The sequence below is a fragment of the Trichechus manatus genome, unplaced genomic scaffold (genome assembly GCF_000243295.1).
Source record: "Trichechus manatus latirostris isolate Lorelei unplaced genomic scaffold, TriManLat1.0 scaffold00223, whole genome shotgun sequence".
In the NCBI taxonomy this organism is placed as follows: domain Eukaryota; kingdom Metazoa; phylum Chordata; class Mammalia; order Sirenia; family Trichechidae; genus Trichechus; species Trichechus manatus.
The window spans coordinates 1,885,842-1,911,213 of record NW_004444159.1 but is presented as its reverse complement, the minus strand read 5'-3'; the positions used below and the strand labels follow the sequence as shown (position 1 = coordinate 1,911,213).

Genomic DNA, 25,372 nt, shown 5'->3' with positions numbered 1-25,372 from the left:
ATATCTTTTTCACAGTCATGTACTAGGAAATCAACTTCATACTAAGCTGATTAAATAATACATTTATAATCTATAACTGTTTGCACTTACAGCCTTTTTTTGTAAATATAAACTATAATTTATTGTCTATTTTATATGTGTGTTGCTGTAACATTTAAGGAGAGACTAGACTTTTTAAAAAAAAAAGAGTTTATTTAGAAAGTATCATCGTGTAAACAAATTGTACCACTCTGATTTTCTCTTAATACAAGACTCATGACACCGAGCTGAAGTCCCTCGTGAGAACTGTGTGCTTCTCGAGGAAGTTGGGATTTTTAAAGGACACCCGTGAGCCGTACATGATTAATAAAGGCTTCCTGTAAGGCAGAGGCTAGTAGAGATGTTGTTCTGTGATCTTCTGCCTTGGACAGTATGCGTGGTCTCGTTTCTGAGAGTCCCACCACCAGTTACTTTGGGCCAAATGACAGCGTCACCCTGTGCATGGGGGTAGGATGAAGGGTGTCAGACACAAGGTGGTTATCTTAGGAAATAACCTGATGGTGAATAACACACATGCATATCCTAAGGGATCTCAGTCCTATAGTTGGTTACTTCCAAGGGTGACCTTAGACATGGAATAACCTGTATGGCACAGGCTAGAAGGGCACTAACACGGACTGGAAGACAGCCCTGCCCCATTCAGTCTTTGGTCTTGAGGTCAACCTTCTCAAAAGCAGACAGTGTAGAGCAAGTCCCTAAAAGGACTGTTTGTGCTTTAAAGAACAAAGTCTGAAACTGCCTCCAGTTAGGGCCCTCTGCAAGGCCGCAGTCTCTCCCTGGTCCCTGGACGCCCAAGGCCAAGGGAGAGTCCATCTGTTCCTGTTGCCTCAGGTGACAGGTGTGACCAGAGTCTTTTTTATGAGCTAACAGAATAGTCAGCACGAACCTCGTGGAATGTCCCATGTCCACATTTTCCATGGAAGACTATCCCATTTTAAAGTCTAGCTGGACTCTGTCTTTATGTTAACATAATTAACTGATGAAATCTTCCACCCCATGAGAAACAAAGGTATCCCTTGAACAATTATAACTGATCTGACAAATACAGACACACAGGAAGTTATGGCATCAGCATTATCTTACTCAGGCACATGTCTGTAGTACCGCTGCTGTCACGTGGCTGACCTCTCCTGAGGAGAGAGGCCGCAACAGACGCAGACATTCCAGCAGTGGGCGTGAAGGGTATCTTCCAGAGGTGTGGGTTCCAAGCTACTGACCAACCCCTTTATTAATAAGCCAATTGTGACCTTCAGGTCAGAAGAACATCAGTACTGCCACAGGCCACCCTTCCGGTACTCATGGGCAGTTCAAAACTATGACGCTTTTGCCAAAATTGCTCCAAAGCCAAAAATAGTATGGCAGTTTGATTTTCCTCAACTCTATTTTAGTCTCAAAGGAAACCATTTAAATTTCATCAAGAGAAGGTGAAACGGGATGTATTGCCACTGAAAATATTTAGTTTTCACAGTGACCATGAGTTACACGTTTACTAGAGAAAGTTAATAAAGAAACCTTATAGTGTGTTGGCTTAAACACACAAAGAAGATACCACAAGTTTAGTACATTCAGCTTTCCCAAGAACCACTGCTTTGAAACCCTGCAACATCAGGATGATCTAACTCTTGTGCGCTGGGGAGAGGCAGCCAGGCAGCGGAGGCAACATCCCACTGGGCTCTCATAGTTCATCTTTTGCCTGACGCAGGACAAACTGGTACAAAGACTTCAGGTCCCGACCACCATTGTATTCGCTGACTTTCTTCCCTGCTCGGAAAAGCAGCAATGTGGGGTAGCCTCGTACCTTAAAAAAAATTAAAACAACAACAAAAAAAATTAATAATTTGAAAATACAAATTGCTTCTTAAATAAATCCAAATAACCTCCTACAGCTGTAGCTGGGAAATTCTATGGTTAAATTTTGATGATGTCTAAGAATGTACCAAATAGATTAAACATCAAAGCCTTGGGACTATGTATTCATTTTTAACCCAAAGCTACACTGAAGATTAGTGTCCTCGGAATGACTTTATCCCAAAGCAGTGCTTCTCAGTCTGGAATCTGCCCACTAACACCTGGGAGGTTGTGAAAATGCCAATTCTGATTCTGCAGGTCGGGGTGGGCCTGAGACGCTACATTTCCAACAAGCTCCCAGGAGATGCCCATGTTGGTCTGTGGGCCACACGGTGAGTAGCAGCAAGGTCCGAAAGGATCGACACTTTCAGCTGCATCCCACTTCTCTCTCTGGGTATCTTAAGGCTCTGAAGCCATACATAACCATGTCTACTAATGAAGGAGCCCTGGTGGTCAACGGTTAAGCGCTTAGCTGCTGATCGAAAGGGCAGTTGGAATCCACCAGTCGTTCTGAGGGAGAAAAGACCTAGCGATCTGCTTCCGTAAAGGTTATAGCCTTGGAAACCCTATGGGGCACCTCTACTCTGTCCTATAGAGTCGCCATAGGTAGGAATCGGCTTGATGGCAATGGGTGTGGTTGTTTTTTTTTTGGTCTATTAACGATCAGTAAACTATGTCAGTGCTCCATCCAGTCTCAGTCTGAGGAGGCGGTATACTTTAAGCAATCAGGTGCCGTCCAGCATGCCTGAAACTCCTCTCTCTTTTCTCTCCCACTCTTTTGAATTTACACAGTGCATTAGTAACATCTCATAAAAACAAAACCAGTAGCCATCAAGTTGATTCCAACTCATAGCAGCCCCACGTGTATCACAGTGGAACTGTGCCCCATAGGGTTTTCAATGGCTGTGACCTTTTGGAAGTAGATTGCCAGGCCTTTCTTCCGAGCTGCCTCTGGGTGGATTTGAACCACCAACTTCGCAGATAGTAGCCAGTTGCTTAACCATTTGTACCACCTGGCCCCAAAAGTATTTTAAGACAACCACATAAAAAGAAAAGTTACAGTTCTTCTAGGCTACCCCACATGCTCACAGACTGTGCCAACAGTCCTGACTATAGGCAACAGTGAGACAGCCCAAGCGCAAGGCTAGCTTGTGGGTATGGCTCCCTCAGAAGGAAGCTTAGGTTCTAATATGTCCTTCGTTCAGTCACCATACTTTAGAATGCTGGCTTTTGTCTGAAGACACCAACCACTGGGGTATTTATGATGAAGGCTATACCCCAGCTGGTATTCAGTCAATGAGCAGCACTGCCCATTTCAGGAGTGCCCCATCTCAATGCTTAGGTTCTCCATATTGCAAAGTCCCATAGCCAGATGACAAGAGCTAAGTAAAGCCCATAGAAAGACATATACTAATTAATAACGGAGAAGAACAACAAGCTTTTCCCTTGGGAGAGTATCTCTTTTGCCCCTCGAAAAAACAAAAATCTCAAAAGAAAACAAAAAACACTGTTGAAAGAGTGAGGGTGATGTGAATTATCTTGGTTGAGTCCACAGCACAAATTACAGTGCCCCCTGGGGTCTGCTAGCGGCACTCAAAGTTGCCATAAATGTGTCCGTCTGGGTCTACCTACCGAGTATCTGCTGCAGATATTCCGCTCGGCAGTGCAGTCCACTTTGGCTATCTTGACCGCTGCCAAACCAGGGAATTCCTTCTTAGAGAGTTTTTCCCAAGTGGGAGCCAGATTCTTACAATGGCCACACCTAGGAACACAACAGTGACAGTTTTGTTGACGTTCTTGGGTCGAGCTCATTCACCTGCATTTTACTGCCAAGCCAAGCCTTGCTTCTTCTGTGTGAGGCAGTTAACAATTGCCTAGCAATTTATAAAACGTGGAATTCTCCCAGTGGGGGCACACTAACTTTTCTTCCTCCTCCTGCTCTCCCTATCCCAATTAGGAATTCAAAGGCATTCCAAAGCAGACTTTGGCTCAGCTGCTGTAAGTAAGCTGATCCGGAAACAAGTTTAAATTCTCGAGACCCTTTCCACGATCTGGTGAACTAAGCTCACTCGTTTATGGACACACCACGAACGGAAGGACATGAGCAAGACACAGAAGACACTCCCAACATTTTTTAAAAACCCCTTGAATTCCACACTATTTTCAATTTGATTGCTTATGGTCTCAAATTTTCAAAACAACTTCGAAGCTTCCTCTAAGTGTCACTGAGGTGGTGTGAGCCCTCCCTGCTACCTGTTCACCTGATTTCCTCTCCTTTTTGGACCCTCTCACCATCATACTAACTGTTCCCCTTCAGTAAAAGGCCATCTCCCTTCTTCACACCGGAGCTAGACAGCAGCTTAGGTTTTTAAAAAATGGAAAATAATCTTAAAGGCATTATTTGCTAATATTTCTATTCTTTAAGATTAAAAACTGCACAACTCATAGGAAGCATGGGCTCATCAACTTTTTCTCACTGCTGTTTCTCACAAATGCCTGTAACCAACTGAAGAGCAGAAATGACGTGTGGTGAGCCTACTCATTCGTGTTTATGAAAGCCTCTAACACTCTCAGAAACACCCTGCTTTTCCCAGTGGACTGCTTTATTTGGGAAGACAGCGTTCCCATTTTACTGCTGAGGATGCAGGTTCAAAGGAACCAAAGGCCCCCCAAAGTTACTGTTGGTTGACAGTGAGTCTGGGGCCCCATCTCCAGCTCCCTGGCTCCAATCCCACCGTCTTCCCACATGGCAGGTTGGCTTGGTATCAAGCTATCAGCAGCCATTCTATGCTCTGGAACCTGAAGACCATGTGGCAAGAGGTTCAAGTCTTTGAGTAACATATTGAAAGCTGAGCTGTACTGGGTTTCCCTAACAACGTTATTTAAAACAGACTGAGAAGAAAAGCTCTATCATCATGTTCATTCTGTAATCAAAACAACCATCGATTTGGAGAGGTACAGATCCCACCAACCTTGATGTTTTGTATGGCCAGCATAGTTCTTTTCCTCTATTTGAATGGCTTCTCCAAAGTAGACTGAACTTGTTTAAAAGAAACGAATCTCACTCTCTACACTGGTTTGTGAAAGCGCCGTCCTCTAACATATCTGAGCGCGTGAGCAGAATGACAGCATTTCCTTCCTCCCAACAACGTGACCTCCTCAACGCAGGGGCCTGCACGTGTCCCTCTGCTCACCCACCCTCCCACTGCCGTGGAAACGTACCATCTGCTTGACACTGAGTCCGGAGGGCTGGCTGACGAGCTGAGAAAGATCACAGGACGTACGTAGAGGAGGACAAGGTAGTTTCTAACGCAGAGCCACTTACCACGGGGCGTAGAACTTGATGAAGGTGATTCCCTCTGCGACAGTGTTGTCGAAGTTACTCTCGGTGAGTGCCAGCACAGTGCCCTTTGGCAGAGGAAAAGCCACAGTTCAGACATACCAGTTACACTAGACAGGGCCACGCTTTGGGACGGCAGAGACTGACATCAGTGATTTAACACACAGCGCTGTTACACACGCGCCAAGTTCCCAAAAAAATGCCCGCACAGCTGGCATTTCACATGCTAAAGGGCAGAGTTCCTCGCAGAAACCACGTGCCTGAGCCCATGGGTGCTGTGAGGGGGCAGCACAGCAAATAGGTGGGTGCTGCCATCCGGGGAGTGACTAGATGAGACCCCAGGGTGAGACCCGAGCCCAGTGCTCTGCCTCCGGCCTGCCCTGGTGGGTTCAGGTGCCGCCAAGGTCACCCAGGGCCGAAGTGTGAATCAGGCAGCTCTGGGGGTCTGGGCTAGGTCTGCCCCCGCCAGGGTGGGAGTTCCACATCAACTGAAGAGTCCAAAACCCCAGCTTACTGGTCCTAACTGACGTCTGCTGGCACGCTGCTCTTCTCACTGCCCACCCCACTCCTGGGCTGCGCATCGGGCACATGTACCTGCTCTGTGCAATAGAGAAGCCTAGTCACAACAACCACCACCCTTCTGTCAGTTTGTCATACGATGGTGGCTTGAGTTGCTATGATGCTAGAAGCTATGCCACTGGCATTTCAGATGCCAGCAGGGTTACCCATGGTGGGTAGGTGTCAGCAGAGCTTCCAGACTAAGATGGACTAGGAAGAAAGGTCTGGCAATCTACTTTTGAAAAGTAGCCCAACGAAAACTCTCTGTATCATAACAACTTGCTTGCTTTGGACACATCATCAGGAGGGATCAATCACTAGAGGAGAACATGACGTTTAGTGAAGTAGAAGGCCAGCGAGGGCGAGGGAGACCCTGAGTGAGATGAACTGGCACCACAGCTGGACTCAAACGTGCCAGCATCCTGAGGACAAGCCAGGACAGGGCAGCGTTCTGTTCTGTTGTGTGGGGGGGTCGTTCTGTTGTGTGGGGGGGTCGCCATGCGTGGGCACTGACCTGTTGACAGCCAACAACACTGACAGGAGCACCGGCCACTTTTGGTGTTTGACACGCATCAGGCTTCACTTCTAAATTCTCAGAGAAAACGTGGACAGTGCCAGCCTCCTCAGAGCTGCTGTGACAGTGTACACACAACGTGCCACAAACCTAAAACTTACCACCCTCAGTGGGCACAGCTCTGCCCCCTTGTGAAAGGTGTGTATAGTCTAAGCTCTGGCTGGACGACTTAGGGGAAAGGTGCTATAAGGCAGTGTGCTTCTACAGTGATTCTACCTTGACTATTACTGAAAGAATTAGGCCTATGTATGCGCTCAGCTGTTAACTGAAGGTTGGAAATTCGAGTCCACCCAGAGGTACCTAGGAATCAAGTCCTGGCGACCTATTGCTAAAAAATGAGCTATTCAAAACTCTATGGTGCACAGTTCTACTTTGACACACATGGGGTCACCAGGAGTCGGAGTCAACTCGATGACAACTGATACTGGTATTTCTACAAAATAACTCTGTGATTCTCCTGTGAGAGTGAGAATATGGGCGACTGAGCGTGTGGCCGAATGTTCTCGGGCTGCTCCACGTGGGTGTGGCATCTGCTAACGTATGTGAGTCAGGACAAGGCCCCGCCAGGTGGGCCACTGTGGAACACTACCATCTTTCTTGACATCCAGAAATATTACACCTCACTTGCTGAAAGACCCACTTAATGGTGGAAAACTGGATTATAAATAGAAGCAGCTCTGGGTTTGATGAAAATACTCATAGTATATAATTATACTCAATTTGGGATGACCTTTATAACCACCAGGACACGTACACTCCTCAACATATGTGGTCATAACTACAAAATCATGTGTTTACTTCTGAAACCAAAGTGTTGGCTTTTAACTAACGCCCAGGCCATCCCCAGCCTACAAGCGTCCAGCTGAGGAATGGGTCGTGGGGGCGAGGAAGCCTGGTGCTGTTCCCAGCCAGGGAGAATGGGGTAGGTGGCTCCACTGGATTGTCCAATTCCAAACACAGCCCTGGGAGAGATGGTGCCAGCGAGTCTCGTTCTCTTGTATAAATGTCGAGGGCTCAAGAGTTCCTGGTGAGGCCTTCACCACACACCTGGCCCCGGCCCCCACCCCAAGGAACAAAGCCACACTGCCCCTTCCTCTGCCCAAATGTCCCTGTGGCCAAGTAAGAACTTAGACTTCTCTGAAGTGTACTGTGTGAACTGAAGTAGTGATATGAGTGTTCTGCTTTGGAAATATGTTGATCAACAGGACTTAACGGTTATTGGGTAGAAAATCAGGCATTGCTTTCCTGGGAAGACACATTTTGATTCCCCTCAAATAATCTCTCACCCACGGCTTCGGCTTCAGCGTCAGCTTCTCTCTAAAGTCGGGGGTGTGGACTCAACCCACATAGCCTGAGCTACAGACCCCTATGTTTAACTGTGTAGGGTCGCTGTAAGTCGGAATCGACTCAATGGCAACGGGTTTGGACAAAATGAAAAAAAAAAAAAAAACAACCAAACCCAGTGCCGTCAAGTCAGTTTGGACTCACAGTGACCCCATGTGTTACAGAGTAGAACTGAGCTCCATAGGGTTTTCTTGGCTGTATTCATAACATAAAGTTTGCCAGGCCTTTTTTCCACAGAGCCGCTGGGTGGGTTCAAACCACCAACCTTCAGGGTAGCAGCTGACTGCAAACTGCTTGCTCCACCCAGGCTCCTTTGCAGTGTCTCCCAGACATCCCTCCACAGCCCTGAGAGTCAGCGTTTTGAAAACAGCTCATCACGCCCTCCCCTTCTAGCCCGTCCCTTGTGCTTGGTACCACTGCCCCCGTATATGCCAGGACTCTGGTAGTGCCCCTAGCCCCTCTCACTCCCTCACCTCCCACCCTCCAATAGCTGTGCTCGGGAGACCTGGACCCCTGACACTTGCTTTGCCTTCTCTCCACTCAGTTGTCACAGCTTGGGTTGGGGTCTTATCGTCATCTGGCCTCATACGACAGTTTTACATCCCTATCATATATGCAGTTGCCAGTCACCTCTCTAAAATTCAAATCTGCTGGAAACCCTTCAATGTTCCCTATCAAAAAACAAACCCCACTGCCGTTGAGTTGATTCCAACTCATAGCAACCCTGTAGGACAGAGTAGAACTGCTCCACAGTTTCCAAGGAGTGCTTGGTGGATTTGAACTGGTGACCTTTTGGTCAGCAGCCATAGCACTTAACCACTATGCCACCAGGGTTTCCAATGGTCCCTATAGATATAGGATAAAGTACAGAATTCTTGGCTGGCTAACAAAGTCCCTATGATGCAGCTCCTACCTGCGGCTCTCCCGGCTCCCTGCACTGTCCTCCTCTGCACCCCGACCCCCAGTCCCATCTGCGGGCCCTGCCCTGAGTGTGGTGGCTGTTTCCCGTGCAGCCCCTCCACCTGGTGAGCCTTCCCCACCTGCCTACCCAGCAATCACCTGTCAACCTCTCAGCACCTCAGTGACACTTCCTGCCTATCTGCCCCCACCTCTCTCAAACAACCGTGGCAGGCCCTGCACACACTTTTATCAAAGCCCCTGGAACACACCCACTGTGTGTTTCCATCTGTCCCCCCAACAGACATGCGAGAAAATAATTTTGCTTGCTTTTGTTTCCTGATAGCCTACTACAGTGCCTGAAACATAACCCATGCTTGATAGATGCAGAATGAATGAATCTAAAACCTTTGCAATATCTGAATGAATGACTAACCTCCGATATGGTACAGACTATCAAATCAATTAAATGGCCCACAATGGGTTGCTTTTCAGGGCCACTGCACAAGCCCTCTGTGCTGCAGCTCTCTCGGGGCGCACCACAGTGTTCAAGTACAGCGACGGAGCAGGTCACGGCAGCAGCGACCATTTTACAGCAAATGCCCTCAAACAGTCACTCCCCACCCTTAATGAATCAAAAAGGGAGAATTCTCTAGAGATTCTGACACCAAAAACTGCCTCAGGATTTGTCTCACGCCTATTTCAGGGTTTAAAGGAGAAACTTTGGTTTACGCTCACCCTTACGAGCATGTCAAAGTAGTTGAAGAAAACATTTCGTGATGCCATGTCAGTGGAGCCAGTCATCAGAATTACTCCTTAAAACCAGTGGCCATCGAGTTGACTCCGACCCATGGTGACCCCATGCGTGTCAGAGTAGAACTGTGCTCCATGGTTTTCAACGGCTGATTTTTTGTAAGTAGATCACAAGGGCTTTCTTTCAAGCTGCCTCTGGGTGGACTCAAACCTCCAACCTTTCGGTTAGCAGCCAAGTGCACTGACCATCTGCACCACCCAGAGACTCCTGAATTACTCTTAACTGTCCCCAAGTCGTCATTTTGTCCAAAGTGTTTGAGGAGAGTGCCATGGGGGCGGGGGGAGGGGGGAGAGGGACCATTTCTGCGATCCTGTCTGGGACAGGCACTCACCTTGTCTGCAGCAGGCTCCACAGCCAGCTCTAGGGCCTCAAAAGGCTCAATGGTCTCCGCGGCCTCCCTCTCTGGGCCTTGCAGCTGTGACTCCACATAATCCCTCAGGGCCTCCAAGTCCCTCTTTCCTTTGTACTGATCAATCTGTCAGAGACCCGGGCCACACAAACATGCCGCTGATTAGTACGTGTAAGTGCTCTGAGCCACTTCAACCTTCCCCCAACCTCCCACTCACCCAGTGAAGATACCCACGAGAGGTCTCAGCCACTGTCGTGCATGTTTTACGATGTCTGCATGCCCAAATTTAAATAGTAAAGCATAAATTATCCACTGAATGCTTTGGTTTTGGTGAGGGGATTTTATAGCCTTTCCCTCTCAGAGTCAGGAGTCAGCAGAGGCCAGGGTTCATGCCTACCCGAGAGCCTTCAACCCACTGTGATATCCTGAGAAGCTCAACAGCAGCCCAGATGGTGAAGCCTCGGAGAAGGAGGAAGGAACCTTACCATGACCAAGAGTTAGCACCCCAAATGCCCGGAATATGTGTGCTCATGGTCAGGGCACAGTTACCCTATGGCTGGAGATTCTAGTTAGTCTAGCACTAACCCAAGCCAATAAACATGTTTTAAAATAGTGTAACATCTGACAGCTTTGACTTCTCAACTGCCCAAATCTTTTCAATTAAAAAAAAGTACATTGTGCTCCAAGCCAGTGCCCAACCAGTGATCTCGGCAATTCCCTGCAACCACTCAACAACTCAGGCCATTTCGTTAACAGAAGAATAGTTCCATCTCAGCACCAAGATCTAAAGCCTCACCTTCTTGCCGTCTCGGAACCAGAGGAGAGTCGGGTAGCCTCGGACTTGGTTTCCAGAGCAGAGCTCGTAGTGCTGTGTACAATCGACCTAAAGACCAAGTCAAGTCAACTTCACAGGCACTTCCTTCACATGCCTTCTTGCTAAACTGACTGCTGGATACTTGCTACTTTCAAAAAAAAATGTTTTTAATTAAGATTCTGTAGCATTTCTGCTAGCAAGCTACAGTTTTTGCCAAGTTTTCCTAAAGGCTACCTCAGAATACACCTGAGCCAAGGGAGCCGGATGATGAGATTTAACTCAGAGACGTGATTTAGTTTAGCTTAGTTCAAAATGCTGACTTTGAGGAAGCAACAATTTGACCTGAGCAGTAGAAGATGGAGAAAAAAGGCCCACCCTAACTTTTGGGGAGGGGCAAGGCGTGGCCTGGCTCAGCGTGCCACGTGGACACTTGCAGCACGTTCAAATGCATGGGGTTAGAAAACCCAGGAGGAACAAGTAGTCAATGGTACATAGGAATCTTTGGCAAATAATGAAGGTAAATCACGAAAACACATCAAATTGAGATTCTAATTTGCTTTTCATTTTATAAGCTTAATTTATCCACTGCTAGAGCCCTTCAAACTTTTCATTTTATTTAAATCTTGTAAAGATTCTATTTGTCCAACATTTTCACGAAACATTTTATTCTAAAGGACTTCTTTCTTTCTGATTTTCTACTGGCACTAAAGGAGCCCTGGTGGTGCAGTGGTTAAGCGCTTAGCTGCTAACTAAAAAGTATGTGGTACCAACCTACCAGCCACTCCGTGAGAGAAAGACCTGGCAATCTGCTCCCATAAAGATTACCGCCTAGAAAACCAATACTCCGTCCTATAGGGTCCCTATGAGTCAGAACTGACTCAATGGCAATGGGTTTACTGGCACTAAAATCAGCTAAACAGGACTGTATGTCAACACAGCAGGGTAAAAGTATTATTTTAACAGATAAGACTGAAGTCACAAAGCAGTTAAAGTGTTAAATTGAGGCACAGGAAGTCTCAACCCGAGGTCTGTGGAGGGTAACAAGCACTCGTAAGGGTCCAGCCTAAGCCAGTCCCACATCCGTCCAGAGGAGGAGGTGCCACGGAATGGCGAGTTAGGCCGTGTCTGCTCATGCCTGGTTCTGTCAAGACCTCCCGCTAACACAGACTGAAAAATCAATGAACTCCTAAATGAATTCAGAAAATAATTTACAGTAAGGATACAAGAAATGAGGAAATTAGATGGCAAGATTATTCTATAATTACTTCTATGAAATGTTCAATAAATATAAAACTCATGATCATAACATAATTAGAACACACCACTGAAACTGTTCAACACGCAGCAGTGAAGAATCTATTTAACTAATAGCAATAACCATTACAGTTTATCAAGCATTTGCTCCCTTCCAAGCACTGTACTAAGCATTTTACTTACAACCTCACAACACCACAGGGTAGATCTCATCTTGGTTTTGCAAAGAAGGAGACTGAAGCATGGAGAGGTGGCCCAAGTCAGCCAGCCAGGTCTATGTGACTTCCAAGTTTATACTTTTAACGCTCTCACCATGCTGAGTCCAAACCAGTGTTGCCGTTGAGTTGATTCCAACTCATGGAGACCGCATGTGTCAGAGTCGAATTGTGCTCCATAGGGTTTTTCAATGGCAGATTTTTCAGAAGTAGATCTCCAGGCCTTTCTTCTAAGGTGCCTCTAGGTGGACTTGAACCTCCAACCTTTCGGTTAGCAGCCGAGAGTGTTAACCGTTTGCACCACCCAGGGACTCCACCATGCTGGGTAGATCATCTTATTAAGCACAGTTCCTGGACATGTAGCATTACATCTACATACAAATCCACCCCATGCAAAGTCAGAATCAGAGATTTGTATAAAAGGAAATCCATATAGGATGTTGGTGGGTGCAAGAGGATGGATGAGATTAAAAGTACTCGATGATCTGGAGCTACACTGGAGCCTGCTCTGGGCATTTCCAGAATACCCAATTACACAGAAGCTGTCAGACATCACTTCTGGCTTCTCTATCTAAGCAGGAAAAGCTGGAAAGAACTGCAGGCAGCGGTGCGCACGGCGGCTCACCAACAAAAAGAGCCTGCTGCAGGCCCGTGAGAGTACAAAGCCAAGGGTCCTCCAGGAAAGAGCCGCTGGGTGAGATCAAATGTGGATCGTCTCCAAGCATGTCAAGTGAGCGTTCTCTAAGGCTCTGTCCCACGTCTCTGCAGAAAGGGCTCTGGTGCTGCCAATTACGAATTGGCCATCTCTTCAGAATAAACAGAGCGGCCAAGGCTATGATTTATCGAGATGCTGGGGAAAGCCAGGAAACCCAAAACTAGACTGCCATCTGCAAAGGTGAGATAAATTATCAAGTGGCATACTAAACGGAATTAATAAATCGAGTCTGCGACTTTGCGCACAGAATGAATAATGGGCCACTCTGCCTAATTAAGCCAGCCAAAGGCAGTCCATTTCCAGTTTAATAAGAGCTTTCACTTACCTTGCCAATCTTGACAGTTTCGGAATGTTCGAGGCCCAGAGCCAGCTGCTCCCAGGTCGGAGCCAGAGCTTTGCAGTGACCACACCATGGGGCAAAGAACTTGATAAAGTGGTTGCCTTTAAGGAGGGCCAAGGAGGAGAAGGGGGAAAGAAACAGTCATTTACATTAGACCTCACCGGAGATTTAATTCAAGAATTAGATCTTTGTCTTCTTGTTCAGCAGATCTCAGTTCAGCATGAACCCTTTAACTGATAAAAAGTGACTCTCCACCAAGTATGTTTGCATCCATAAGTGTGATTAGTGGTTACCAGGGGCAGGAGGGAGGTGGAGAAGGGAGTCATTGTTTAGAAAGCAGTGAGTTTATGGTGATGAAAACCGTGGCCAGGATTATTGGTGATGGCTGCACAACCTGATTAATATAACCAATATCACTAAAGTGTGCACGTGAAAGACGATGAATTGGCAGATGTTGTGTGGTATGTATCTCTATAACACTAAAAAAAAAAAAAAAAGTTTGCATCCATGAGTTCATAACGATACTCAGAACAAAACCAAAGGCAAAACAAATCTATCATCTTTGGAAACCCTGGTGGCACAGCGGTTAAGAGCTAAGGCTGCTAACCAAAAGACTGGCAGTTTGAATCTGCTGGGCACTCCTTGGAAACCCTATGGGACAGTTCTACTCTGTCCTATAGGGTCACTATGAGTTGGAACTGACTCTACAGTAATGGGTTTGGTTTTTTTTTTTTTTTTTTTGGTTTTGTCATCTTTGAAGGATGATGGAGAACCAAGTGATTATTTTGAAAACAGACAATAAAGGGGGAGAACAGGCAGTTCTCCTGCCTTCCCTGTATGAACTGTGCCGGGAATAACCAAGTGATAGGTGAGGGTGAGTTTCTCCTGCTAAAAACGAAGAAGGAATGCTTGAGTTGGAACATCAGCATTCTGCAACCCCAAGGAAGAGCAAACAGCGGGGAAGATACAGGCCACGTGACGATCACCGAAGAACCAAGGAAGGAAAGCTGAAGGAGACGAGGACCTTCCCCCAGAGCTGGTGCCCTGAATTCAGGCTTCTAGTCTCCTAAACTGTGAGGAAATAAATTTCTGCTCATCAAAGCCATCCCCCTTGTGGTAGTTCTGTTCTAGCAGCACTAAAAGACTAAGACAGAATTACTGTTCATAGGCGATGATTGTCAATGGCTGCTAACATCACAAAGAGACACAATCAGACATTATCTGCCACCAACAGGCTTGAAGTCTTGCCCCTGCCCCCAAGATTCAAACTGGAACTGATCATGCCCCTAGGTTCAACTAACCATTTTCAGGAGATAGAGAAACCCAGCAAATGTGTTAAAGCACACCATGGGGATACAATCAGCAAGACCCAGAGTGGAGGAGAGCTACACAGCAAACAACCTGTTTCTTCAGCAAATAAAATGCAAGAAAGGAAAGAGATGCTGAGGGAACATGTAGATTAAAAGAAATTTAAGAGAGATATTAAAAAAAAAGTCAAAAGTAAACTAAACGTTAGTGCTTCGGAATGCAGACTTGGGTGATGAAACCATAAAGAATGGCAAGGACAGGGCTTCCCTAAAAGTCAGGCAAGTGGTTACTGGGGAGATGGGCTGTGATTTGGCTGGGGCACGAGAACTTCGGGGTGACTGGCAGAGTTTTATTTCTTGAAGAGGACAATGGCTACAGGGTGATTGCTTTATACCAATTCACCAAGCTTTCTGTATCTGTGTGATGTTTTCCAATAAAATAGGTTAAAAAAATTAAATGTTTCCCTCTTGGCTAGGAAAAAAAAACCCAAAAAACCCTCCTCATTATCTGGACATTGGAGATTTTTAGCTAGGCTCTTCTGCTTTGACCAGCTGAGGGCCTAGCGATGGCAGGATGAGAGGAAAATGAAATCGGGTTATGGGCAAGGGAGAAAAAAATATCACTGGAAGTTTAAACGCGGCTCGGCCTCAGAGCAGGACTCTGCCACCTCACCATGGCAACAAAGAGTTTGAGGGGAACGATGACCAACTTGCTTAAAAACGTTCACCTGTCTGCAGGGCTGCAACACGCCTGTGCACACGGTTCGTCAGCATGTGTGTGCAGTAAGGGGGACAGCTGGCCCAAGCCACACGATGGAGACAGGCTCTCTACGAACCAGATCGGAGGACAGAGCGGGAGCCATGACGCTGGGCAGGGAGCCCGTAGCTTTCAGCAGAACGCTGTAGCAAGAGACCCTTCCCAGAGCAGCACAATGTAGCGTCTACATAGTGGCCCTTTACCCGTGACCTGACTCACAAGGGGAACGATCTATCGACAGGTGACTCTATTAGCATGTCCTGCATAGGCCTGTCATGGACTGAACTGTGTGCCCCCAAATATGTGCTGTTAACTCCTAACCCCTATACGTGTGGTTAGAATCCCTTTGTTATGTTACTGAGGCCATATTAGCATAGGGTGCGTTTTAAATCAGTCTCTTTTTGAGATAATAAAAAGAGCAGATGAAGCAAGCAACCAAGCCAGCAAGCAGAGATGGGGGAAGACAGATGCCAGGCCATATGAGCTCTCCAAGGAACCAAGAAGCGAGCTGAAAAGAGACAAGGACCTTCACCCAGGGCCAACAGAGAGAAAGCCTTCCCCTAGAGCTGGCACTCTAAATTCGGACTTTTAGCCTCCTAAACTGTGAGCAAATAAATTTCTGTTTGTTAAAAGCCACATACTTGTGGTCTTTCTGTTACAGCAGCACTTGGTAACTAAGACAGAGCCCAAGCGAATCTCACCTTCAAGTGAGTCCCCCCAGCTGGGAATACGCTGAGGGCCCACGGTCTGACCTTGGTTACAGATTAAATACTGCCCTTTGGAAAAAACGGGGAAAGGCTGACAACAACACAGTAAGCTATTTTCGGCAGTAAGTGTGGTGTGGGGAGGGGTGTCCACTCCCAGCGGGCATGAAGTTCTCAGGCCAGATACAATTTGAAGCCCTTTCTGTCTCACAGTTCTCAGCCCAGCCTTCAGGAGGACTTCCCTCCATGGTAGCATTTGAGAACGGAAGGCAGCCAAGGACACTGAGTGTGCTTTCCAGTCGGTCATCGTTGAGCCAGCTTTTGTGAAACACATCTATGCGTGAAGAGAGGAAACTCATCCGTTCACATTAGAAATAGGCCATAAACCACGTTTAAAATATGGGATGTGAGATGGAAAGACATTTAAATGTAAAGAATGCCTAATGTGATACACATGGTATGAGTGTCCATTTAATTCTGTTTGGACGGGTCTGAGAGCTTCGTTTTCGCCTCGGGTCAATAAGCGTGTGATGGACATTAGCAGAAGTGAACACCTGGTTACGTGAGGAGGCGCTGTCCAGCTGGTGTACAAACTCACTGTGCCCACTCATCATTTGTGAGCTTCAAGTTGTAAGATTAGAGCTAACGTGGGCATTTCTGTAAGAGCAGGGAATAGAAGGAGATATAATTTCTAAGAGAAGCATTGAACGATGAAGAGAGAAACCCCTGGTGTTGCTACCAATGCAGCTGTCTGTCTGTGAGCCCTCAAATGGCAAGAAGAAAAACCAAGCGCGTCGAGGAGGTTCAGGTCAGGGCTCCCTCCATGAGGTACAGAGCCTGTCACAGAAGTCGCCAGCATACCTTGTGCAACGTGCAGCTCAAAGTTGTTCGCTGAGAGCTCATACAGGCCCTGCTTCGGCTCAGGGGCTCTGGGCAGTTCTACTTCTGGCTCTGGTGTCTAAGAGAAAGAAACACAACGGCAGTCACTGAGTTTGTCTGGGAACCAGTAAACAGTTGCTTTCACGCCGGCCCCTGACTCATGGTAACCCCATGTACAAAAGGATCAGACTGACATGATCTACAGGTTTTCACTGGCTGATTTTTGGAAGTAGATCTCCAGGCCTTTCTTCCTAGTCCATCTTAGTTTGGAAGCTCCACTGAAACCTGTTCAGCATCATAGCATCATGGAAGCCTCCAGTGACAAATGGGTGGTGGCTGAACGTCAGGTGCATTGGCTGAGAATCAAAGCTGAGTCTCCTGCACAGCAGATGAGAGTTCTACCACTGAACTGTCACTGCCCCCCAGCCCAGTATTACACGATTCTACACATCTCTGCTTTTGAGTCCAGTACAGCTGCAGCCTCCAACCAAAGTGACCAGAAGTGAAGGAAAGATCACTGAATCACTGTTTTTGTTGCAGACAGATAGGTGCTTATCCCTCAATTTTTACCTGGTGGTTCATACTCCTGTTAAACAGAATCCCCAAGGTAAGTTGTCGAGGCTTCAAAGGTGCTGACAGCTGAACGCCATGCAAAGTTATAAAGCACCACAAAATTTTCCTTTCTGCTGCTAGCTGGTCAGACCTTTCGCAGTGCTCATTAGCCGCACAAAAGAATGCCCACGAGCTCAAAGGCTAAGGGGATAGTCAGCGAATTCACACAAGATGAAAGGAGATGCTGTGTTTCACTCTTTACCAGGCGTTCAAAGGGCTTTCAGTATTAAATTGTTCACTGGGGGGCTGACTGGAGTGCTGGGCCTCCTGTGTGCCTTGTCAGATACCAGAAAGGTTCCCCCTTCATGGGAACAACACAGTGTGTGACAGAGGCAGGCACACTCACATCCTGCTGGGGGCAAAGCGAACTGGTATATTCTTAAGAAAGAAATGTGGCAATATTCAGTAAGTGTTATAAAAATGTTCTTGCTTTTGCTTTGCAATTTATGTCTGGGAATATATTTTAAAGAAATCATCCAAAAGAAGAAAAAAGTCCTTTACAAAGATAAACATATTCCTTACAGCATTACCAGTGAGAGAAAAGTTATAAATAACCTAAATATTAACTGATAGACTAGGTGAATTATGGCAAATCCATATGATAATATATGAATAATATAAAGACTACATAACCATAACAGAAAATCATCAATGAGATGAAACGTGTTTATATTTATGATTGAAATTGTTTATAAAAAAACAGAAGCAAACATGGAAATATAAAAATTGAGGTAGAATATGCTTATATTATATTCTCATTTTCTTAAACGGCAGGTTTTTTTTTGTTTAAGTCTTCTTAATATTGCCATAACACTTGGGGGGAAAAACCTTAATGTATCCTGCCTAAATATAAATATTTATATGTTAACTTATTTAGGTATAAATACAGATGAAAAACTTTTTTTAAAGAAGCGCTTATAAAAAAGTTTTTGCTTATATCTAAGATAGAACTATCAGTCTCTTCTCGTCCAGAGCAAACGAGAAAAAAGGAGGTCAAAGACTCAAAGAAACTGAGGACTAGCAGTCTACACTGACCACAGCCTCATCTACCCTGAGACCAGAAGACCTAGATGGTGCCCAGCTACCACTACCGACCGTCCTGATCAAGGCCACAGCAGATGGATCCTAATAGAAGGTGAGAAACATGTGGAACAGAACTCAAATTCTTAATAAGTTCAGACTTACTGGACAGGTTGAAACTAGAGAACTCCCTAGGCCTAGACTAGAGACTATAGCCCTGAGATACTCCATAAACCTTGAACTGAAACTACCCCTTGCTGTCACCTTTTAGCTAAATAACAGAGTGGCTCATAAAATAAAGAATATTATCAGTGAGTACTGTGTACCTTTAATAAAATCATTTGTATGAGACCAAATAGTCAACAGTTACTCTAAAGCAAAGATGAAAGGGTAAGGGGACAGTGAAACCACATTACTGGAAACAAAACATCCAGAATGGAATTAATGAGAATGTTGACACATTGTGAAAATGTAACCAGTGTCACTGAACAATTTGTGTACTAATTGTTAAATGGAACCTAATTTGCTGTGTAAACTTTCACCAAAAACACAATAAAATATCATTTTTAAAAAAAGAAACACTATCTGTTTAAATTAAAAAGCGAAGTTCAAATTGAAAAAGAGTTTTTGGTTGGCAATATAAAGTTCGCACATTTGAACTTTTTCCGTAATAAGACACATTACCTCAGCTAAAAGAGAAGTCTTACAAAGAAAAGCATCAAAAATGGACTTCTAATTTTTATAGAGTGGTACAAATGGCTGACATGCTTGGCTGCTAACTGAAAGATTGGAGGTTCAAGTCACCGAGAGCTGCCACAGAAGAAAGGCCTGGTGATCTACTTGCACTGAAAACCTTATGGAGCACAGTTCTACTCTGATACCCATGGGGTCACCATGAGTCGGAGTCCACTTGGTTTTAATTTCTATGGTCATGGTTTCTGGCAATTATGTGAGATCTCTATTGCCTGAGACACTAAAATATGGCTATGGCGAATCGAGTAACTGGGGTCTGGGTGGCAACGAGGGGTTTCACATGCCATTCCTCTCTATATCAAGGAGACAGGGCACTTCTCAACAACCTCTGCTGAGCCAGGACTTGGCCCCACTTCAGCCGTCCACCTCCTCTGAATGGAAGTTCTTCCATGAGAGGAAATCTTTCTGCCACCCTGACACTGGATGCTGGTTTCTTACATACAGTCAACATGGAAGACTAGCTTTTTTGATGAACTAATCCATAACACACTTTAAAGTTTAAGAGTTTACTTGAGGCTATTAAACCAAAAACCAAACCAAACCCATTGCTGTCGAATTGATTCCAACTCATAGCGACCCTGTAGAGTAGAACTGCCTCATAGGGTTTCCAAGGAGTGGCTGGCAGATTCGAACTGCCGACCTTTTTGTTAGCAGATGTAGCTCTTAACCACTATGCCACCAGGGTTTCTGAGGCTATTAATTCTCTTCTAAAATTGGTTTCCTCCCATCCAACGCCCCACCCCCAAAATAATTTTTTTTACAAAGGAAGCAATTTGAAGTTTAAATAGACACAAAAGTTACATCTGCTCCTCCAGCTTTCTGTTTATGACTACAGAACTGAGAAAGATGCAAAGTTACCGAGAGTTTCGTGGTTTTCGCTAAAATCAGATTAAGTCTCTGTCAAAACTATTCTTCACCATACAGCAATTATACCCGACCATAAACAACATTCAAAGCAATGAACTCTTACTGGATACAACAAGACAGTCTCAGTTAATTGTTCACGTGACAATTACAGCGAAGACGTCTAATGTTTCATTAGAGATGTACAGACAGCTTGGCTACCCAGCCATCTTTCTAGTACCACACCAACGAAACACCGCCAGCCAAGTCCAACTCGGGCCCAGGGCCTTTTCACTCTGAGCGCTAACCCAAAATCACCACAAAGGGCCGTTTAGTGGTTTAGGATGATAATGGCTTATAACAAAATTTAAGACTCCCAACGTTAATTGGCGGGGGGAGGGATTATAAATTTTTCTTAGTATGTCGCATTCTACAGGCTACATGCAACTATGATGTCTTTAAAAATATTTCAGAAATCTGACAGTTTTCACAGTTACCTGGTGTTATGGATTGAACTGTGTCCCCCCAGAATATGTGTTGGAATCCTAACCCCTATACCTGTGGATGTGATCCCTTGGGGAATAGGGTTCTCTTTGTTATGCTAATGAGGCCTATCAGTGTAGAGCGTGTCCCAAACATAAGCACTTGTGAGATACAAGGAGCAGCATAGACACAGACAAGCACAAACGGGAGAAGTGATGCACTGGGAAGACCATCAAGGAACCCAGGAATGCCGGAGTTACAGATGCTGAGGCAAGGAAGGATCTTCTCCCAGAGCCAACAGAGAGACAGCCTTCCCCTAGAGCCGGTGCCCTGAATTCAGACTTCTAGCCTTTGAAACTGTGAGAAAATAGATTTGTTCTTTAAAGCCACCCGCTTGTGGTACTTCTGTTACAGCAGTACTAGGAGACTCAGACACCCTTATACAGAGGGGCATCTAGACACTAAGAGGACTGAGGGTATTAAATTATCCCTGGTGGTGCAGTGGTTAAGAGCTTGGCTACTAACCAAAAGGTCAGCAGTTTGAATCCACCAACTGCTCCTTGGAAACCTTACGGGGCAGTTCTGTTCTGTCCTATAGGGTTGCTGTGAGTCAGAATTGACTTGATGGCAATGGGTTTGGTTTTTTTGGTTTAAAGCTAGCTCAGGCCTTGTGGACTGAGGACAGAGGAGAAGAATGACTCACACAGTGGGTACAGCGGGTAAGAGTGAGACCGTGCGAGGCTGCTGCGGGTGGTGGCAGGCACTGGTCCTTGGGGATGGGGCAGGGGTGCCAGAGTCTTCATGGACTAGATATTCTGGCCCAGGGCTGGCCTGGACCCCAAGTAGCCAAGAATCAACTTCTGATGCTACACAATTATTGTCGATCGTATTACATGTGACAGTGGCACAGTGGTTATGCTAAAAGATAAAAAGTGTGTATCTACTGGATGCATACGGAAATATTGACAAACACCATGCCAGGAGGGCTGACTTTGCTGCTAAAAAGCAGGTGGCAGGGACAAGACGAAACCAGGTGGCCACCAGGTGATCAGTGCTGAAGCCAGGTGAGGGGTACATGGGTTCATTATACTCCTCTCTCTAACTGTGTACATGTGTGAATACTTCCGTAATAAACAATTTTTTTAAAGTTAATCTTTCCTTAAAATATCAATGAGTTCTAAATAAATGTTGCTTTAAAATGGCAGCCTTAATTCTTCCCCTACACTGGCCTTGCCCAGGTCGTTAGGACCCAAATGTCGGAAGGAAGGCACTGCTTCCCGTGTGCTCAGCTCACCGCGGGCTCCTCATTCAGTGTCTGCAGCATCCAGGTCTCCAGCGCCTGGAAGTCCCGGGGCCCCTGGTACTTCACAGCTTCTTGGCCAGGCTTGAAAAACTTTAAGCTGTAAAAGCAACAAAGCATTAGACAGAGCAAAGTTTTAAAGCACTTCAAACTGCTTTGAGTTAAGAACATTATCTTATCGGGGAGCGAACTCATGTAATAAAACAATCAGAAAATGAGTTATCACCGGGCTGCAGCCAGACACCTATCTGCCAGTCTCTGATAAAGCTGCAGAAGGAAATGAAAATAACATTCTGGGAGATGATATATTCGATTAACCCTAAACGATTAAGTTTCTGATTTTATTCAAGAAAAATAAAACTGAAGTGAAAATGTCAGACCTAACGCTATGAATTAAACTCCAAGCTGCCAATGTTTATTTCTCATTTGCAGAACTTTCAAGCTTTTCCCCGCTAGATACCTGTATTGTTTCCAGGCTTGAATAGCTTCTTCGGTTTTTTGTGGGTTATTTTTTTAAGTCAAAAATGTAGTAGATATATATCGTTGTTTTACGATAAACTCGTTAGGCTACTTTATCACGTATTACACTCTACTTAAGCATGAATATCCATTAACTGTCAGGATGCAACTTTCAACATTCACTTCCCTACAGAGAAGGAACCTTTTTTCTACATACATTGGCCTCTAGAGAAAACTGCAGAGAGACTACAGGAGCAGTTCTTCTGGTGGTGAGCAAGACATCAAGAGAGGAAGAATTCCTATTGCCAGCTCCTGGACCATTCCATCAACAACGGACAAACATGTTCTACTTGAACTTAACAGAGGGCGTCAGGGGTGGAAAAAAAGGTAAGTGCCATCTTCTGGCAAGTCTACGCATCTGAAATATCCCTAACATCCCTTCTGCAGCATTTACGGGGATTTTGTTAGTAGATGCTAAATGTGCAGTAAGAGAACTACAAGAAGCCAAGATCTGCAGAAACCAGAACTTCGGGTTTGAATAGCTAACAACTGCAAACTCCCCAGGGGCCTCACAACAAAGTGTCACCGAGGCCCGAGAAAACCAGTATGTCATCAGACTGGGCATTTAAGCTGAAATGGGTGGATCTGGCCTTCCGCAGAGGATTAAGCAGTGTGATGGGGCTTACATCAGGTCCCTGATGTGCCGCCCACGAAGGATATATGCCTGGTTCCTCACCAGCTTACGCTTTGATAATCATAACCGAAAGCCAAAATCTAACTAGATTTGGCTGGTACTTCATGAAGTTTAACATTTCGAGCACCCCAAAGTATGCCCTCACCCATACTGGGGACCCCTGGAGCTCTGGAATACCTGTGACCCCCATAACCCAAACCAAACCCACTGCCATCGAGTCGATTCCAACTCATAGCAACCCTATAGGGCAGAGTAGAACTGCCCCATAGAGTTTCCAAGGCTGTAATCTTTACAGCAGCAGACTGTCACATCTTTCTCCCTGGGAGCTACTGGTGGGTTCAAACCACTGACCTTTTGATTAGCAGCCAAGCACTTAACCACTCACCACCAGGGCTCCTGTGAGCCCCCATAGGGAACCAGAAGATGCTTACTGGACTTCACCTCCTCTCTCTTTTCCTAGCCCCTTCCTCCCACCAAAGGGCTTCAGGATGGAAAACAGGTGGGTTATTAAAGTATCAGAAAGGACCACGGGCAGTCAAATGAAGTCCCGTTTCTTTGCCGAAGTTAAAATACAATAAAACCTAACCGGTGATTTTTCTAATTTGGTGTGCATTGAGCAAAACAAAAATAATTAAAAACAAAAACAAAACAAAAAAAACTTTTCTTGCTCTTGGACTGAAAATCTCTCTAGCTTGCCCAAGTTCGAGATTCTTCAATAATTTCACAAGAGCTTGGAGACAGAGCGGGGGGTCCCGCCTGGGCTGGCGAGGGCATCTAGCCTGTCCAGGCAATCTGACTTTACTCTTCACTGTAGACAGATGTCAAGGGGCGGTGTAGACCAGGCTGCTGAGCACAGCCCCAATCTTCTCTGCTTTTACTAAACCCCTACATGGGCACTTTTTTCTCCCCTGGTGATTTCTCTCTTTCAAAGGGACTGCGTGGCAGAAAACCCCCACTTTCGTGTCACTCTGGAAAACAGTGAGCTGAATGGCTGTGTAAGTTCTACTACTATACACAGCTTCCCTCCTTCAGTCCTGTCTCCCTTCATGATTTCCCAGCCATGATTCTTTAGTTCCTGGGTGGTGTAAACAGGTAAACACTCAGTTACCAACTGACAGGTTGGCAGTTCAAATCCACCCAGAGGCACCTCAGAAAAAAGGCCTGGCAATCTGCTTCCAAAAGGTCACAGACATGAAAACCCTACAGGGCACAGTTCTACTCTGACACGAACAGGCACATGGGGACACCATGAGTTGGAACTGACTTGAACTTTGTTTGTTTTTTTTTAATGATTCTTTTCTAGCTCAACAGGAAGATCTCAAAACATTTCCTTGAGGACAGCCGGCCATCTCTAGGGGTCATGAGAACCCAAACTCCCTCCCTCTCCAACCCTTTACTCCCAGTAAAGGGGCCGGGGGAAGAATGACATAAAAGCTAACATACGGACAGGAACCCAAAGCATTCACATGCACTGTCAGACCTCACGATGCCTCTATGGATGGGCGCTGCTCTAGAAGAAGTAAGCGCTCGCATGGGCCAATCTATGAGTGCCTGACTCAGTGTGACACAGCACACTCCGCCTCCTGCATTCTGTGAAAAAATCTGTGCACGGGTACTTTACTTCTGCAGGGCTGCGCTGGTCACTGAGGTTCACTATAGTGTGAGCTCATTTCAGTTCTTTCTAACAACACACACCAGTGCACACTTTACTCGGGGAGACCAGATCCCTAAGTAAATATGAGGACACGTGATCCCACATGGACCTTTTTTACATTTGTGAATAGCACCTATGGAGTAACTGATGCTGCAGCCAGAGAACCCTCCCAGCCAGACCAAGACAGAGCCCTTTACTTCCCTCTGGAGTCCCAGCACACAAGCCCCTCTCAGCCCTAGGACACTGCTCTTCCCTGTGGTGTCAAAGCCAAAGAGCCACAGACGGTCATCTGCTGGAGAGTGCCAAGCCATGTGGGCTGCCCCTGCGTCTTGAAAGTGATGGCTCTCAATACACAAGCGTTTACCTCATCATCCTGATCCCACCACTTACCGGCTCCTTATTTGGTGACCTTGACCCAAGCGGAGTTTATTCTAAGGGCAATCCTATAAAAGATAGACCAAGGGTCTTCAGGCACGTACATATAGTTGGGGATTTCATCTTTACCAACCTGACTGGATGCAGACTTGGCATTATGGCACTTAGATTAGCAAGAAGTCACCAAAGACCACAAGCTCCAGAGTCCCTGATGGAAGGACAGGGCAAACTCTGACATTTATTGGGTATGCTCAGTAAGTGTCTCATTTAACCCTTCTCACGATGTTCTGTGGGGTACCGTCATCCCTATCTTCGACTCAGAGCCAGAGCTGCATGATGAGTCAATGACAGTCCATGGCAGAGCTAAGACTGAACCACGGCTTCAAGGTCCAAGCCCAGGGTTCCTTCCACTCTTCCAGTGCTGAGTAGAA

The 25,372-nt window shown here is 45.9% G+C and overlaps 1 protein-coding gene across 2 annotated transcripts; it reads right to left on the bottom strand.

The window, feature by feature from the left end:
* Positions 1-73: 73 nt before the first annotated feature.
* On the bottom strand, positions 74-23,122 carry TXNDC5 (thioredoxin domain containing 5). 2 transcript variants are annotated; one of them, XM_023742903.1, is made up of 8 exons: positions 21,754-23,121; positions 16,731-16,827; positions 13,087-13,202; positions 10,560-10,646; positions 9,746-9,889; positions 5,213-5,295; positions 3,520-3,649; positions 78-1,837 (listed from the first exon to the last, which is right to left on the bottom strand). In XM_023742903.1, the coding sequence occupies exons 1-8, from the start codon at positions 21,952-21,954 to the stop codon at positions 1,715-1,717; spliced, it is 981 nt and encodes a 326-aa protein (XP_023598671.1). In that variant the 5' UTR covers positions 21,955-23,121; the 3' UTR covers positions 78-1,714. The 2 variants fall into 2 exon arrangements, with proteins under 2 accessions (XP_023598672.1, XP_023598671.1); XM_023742904.1 differs by lacking the exon at positions 3,520-3,649 and having other exon boundaries at positions 74-1,837; positions 21,754-23,122.
* Between the last annotated feature and the right edge of the window lie 2,250 nt (positions 23,123-25,372).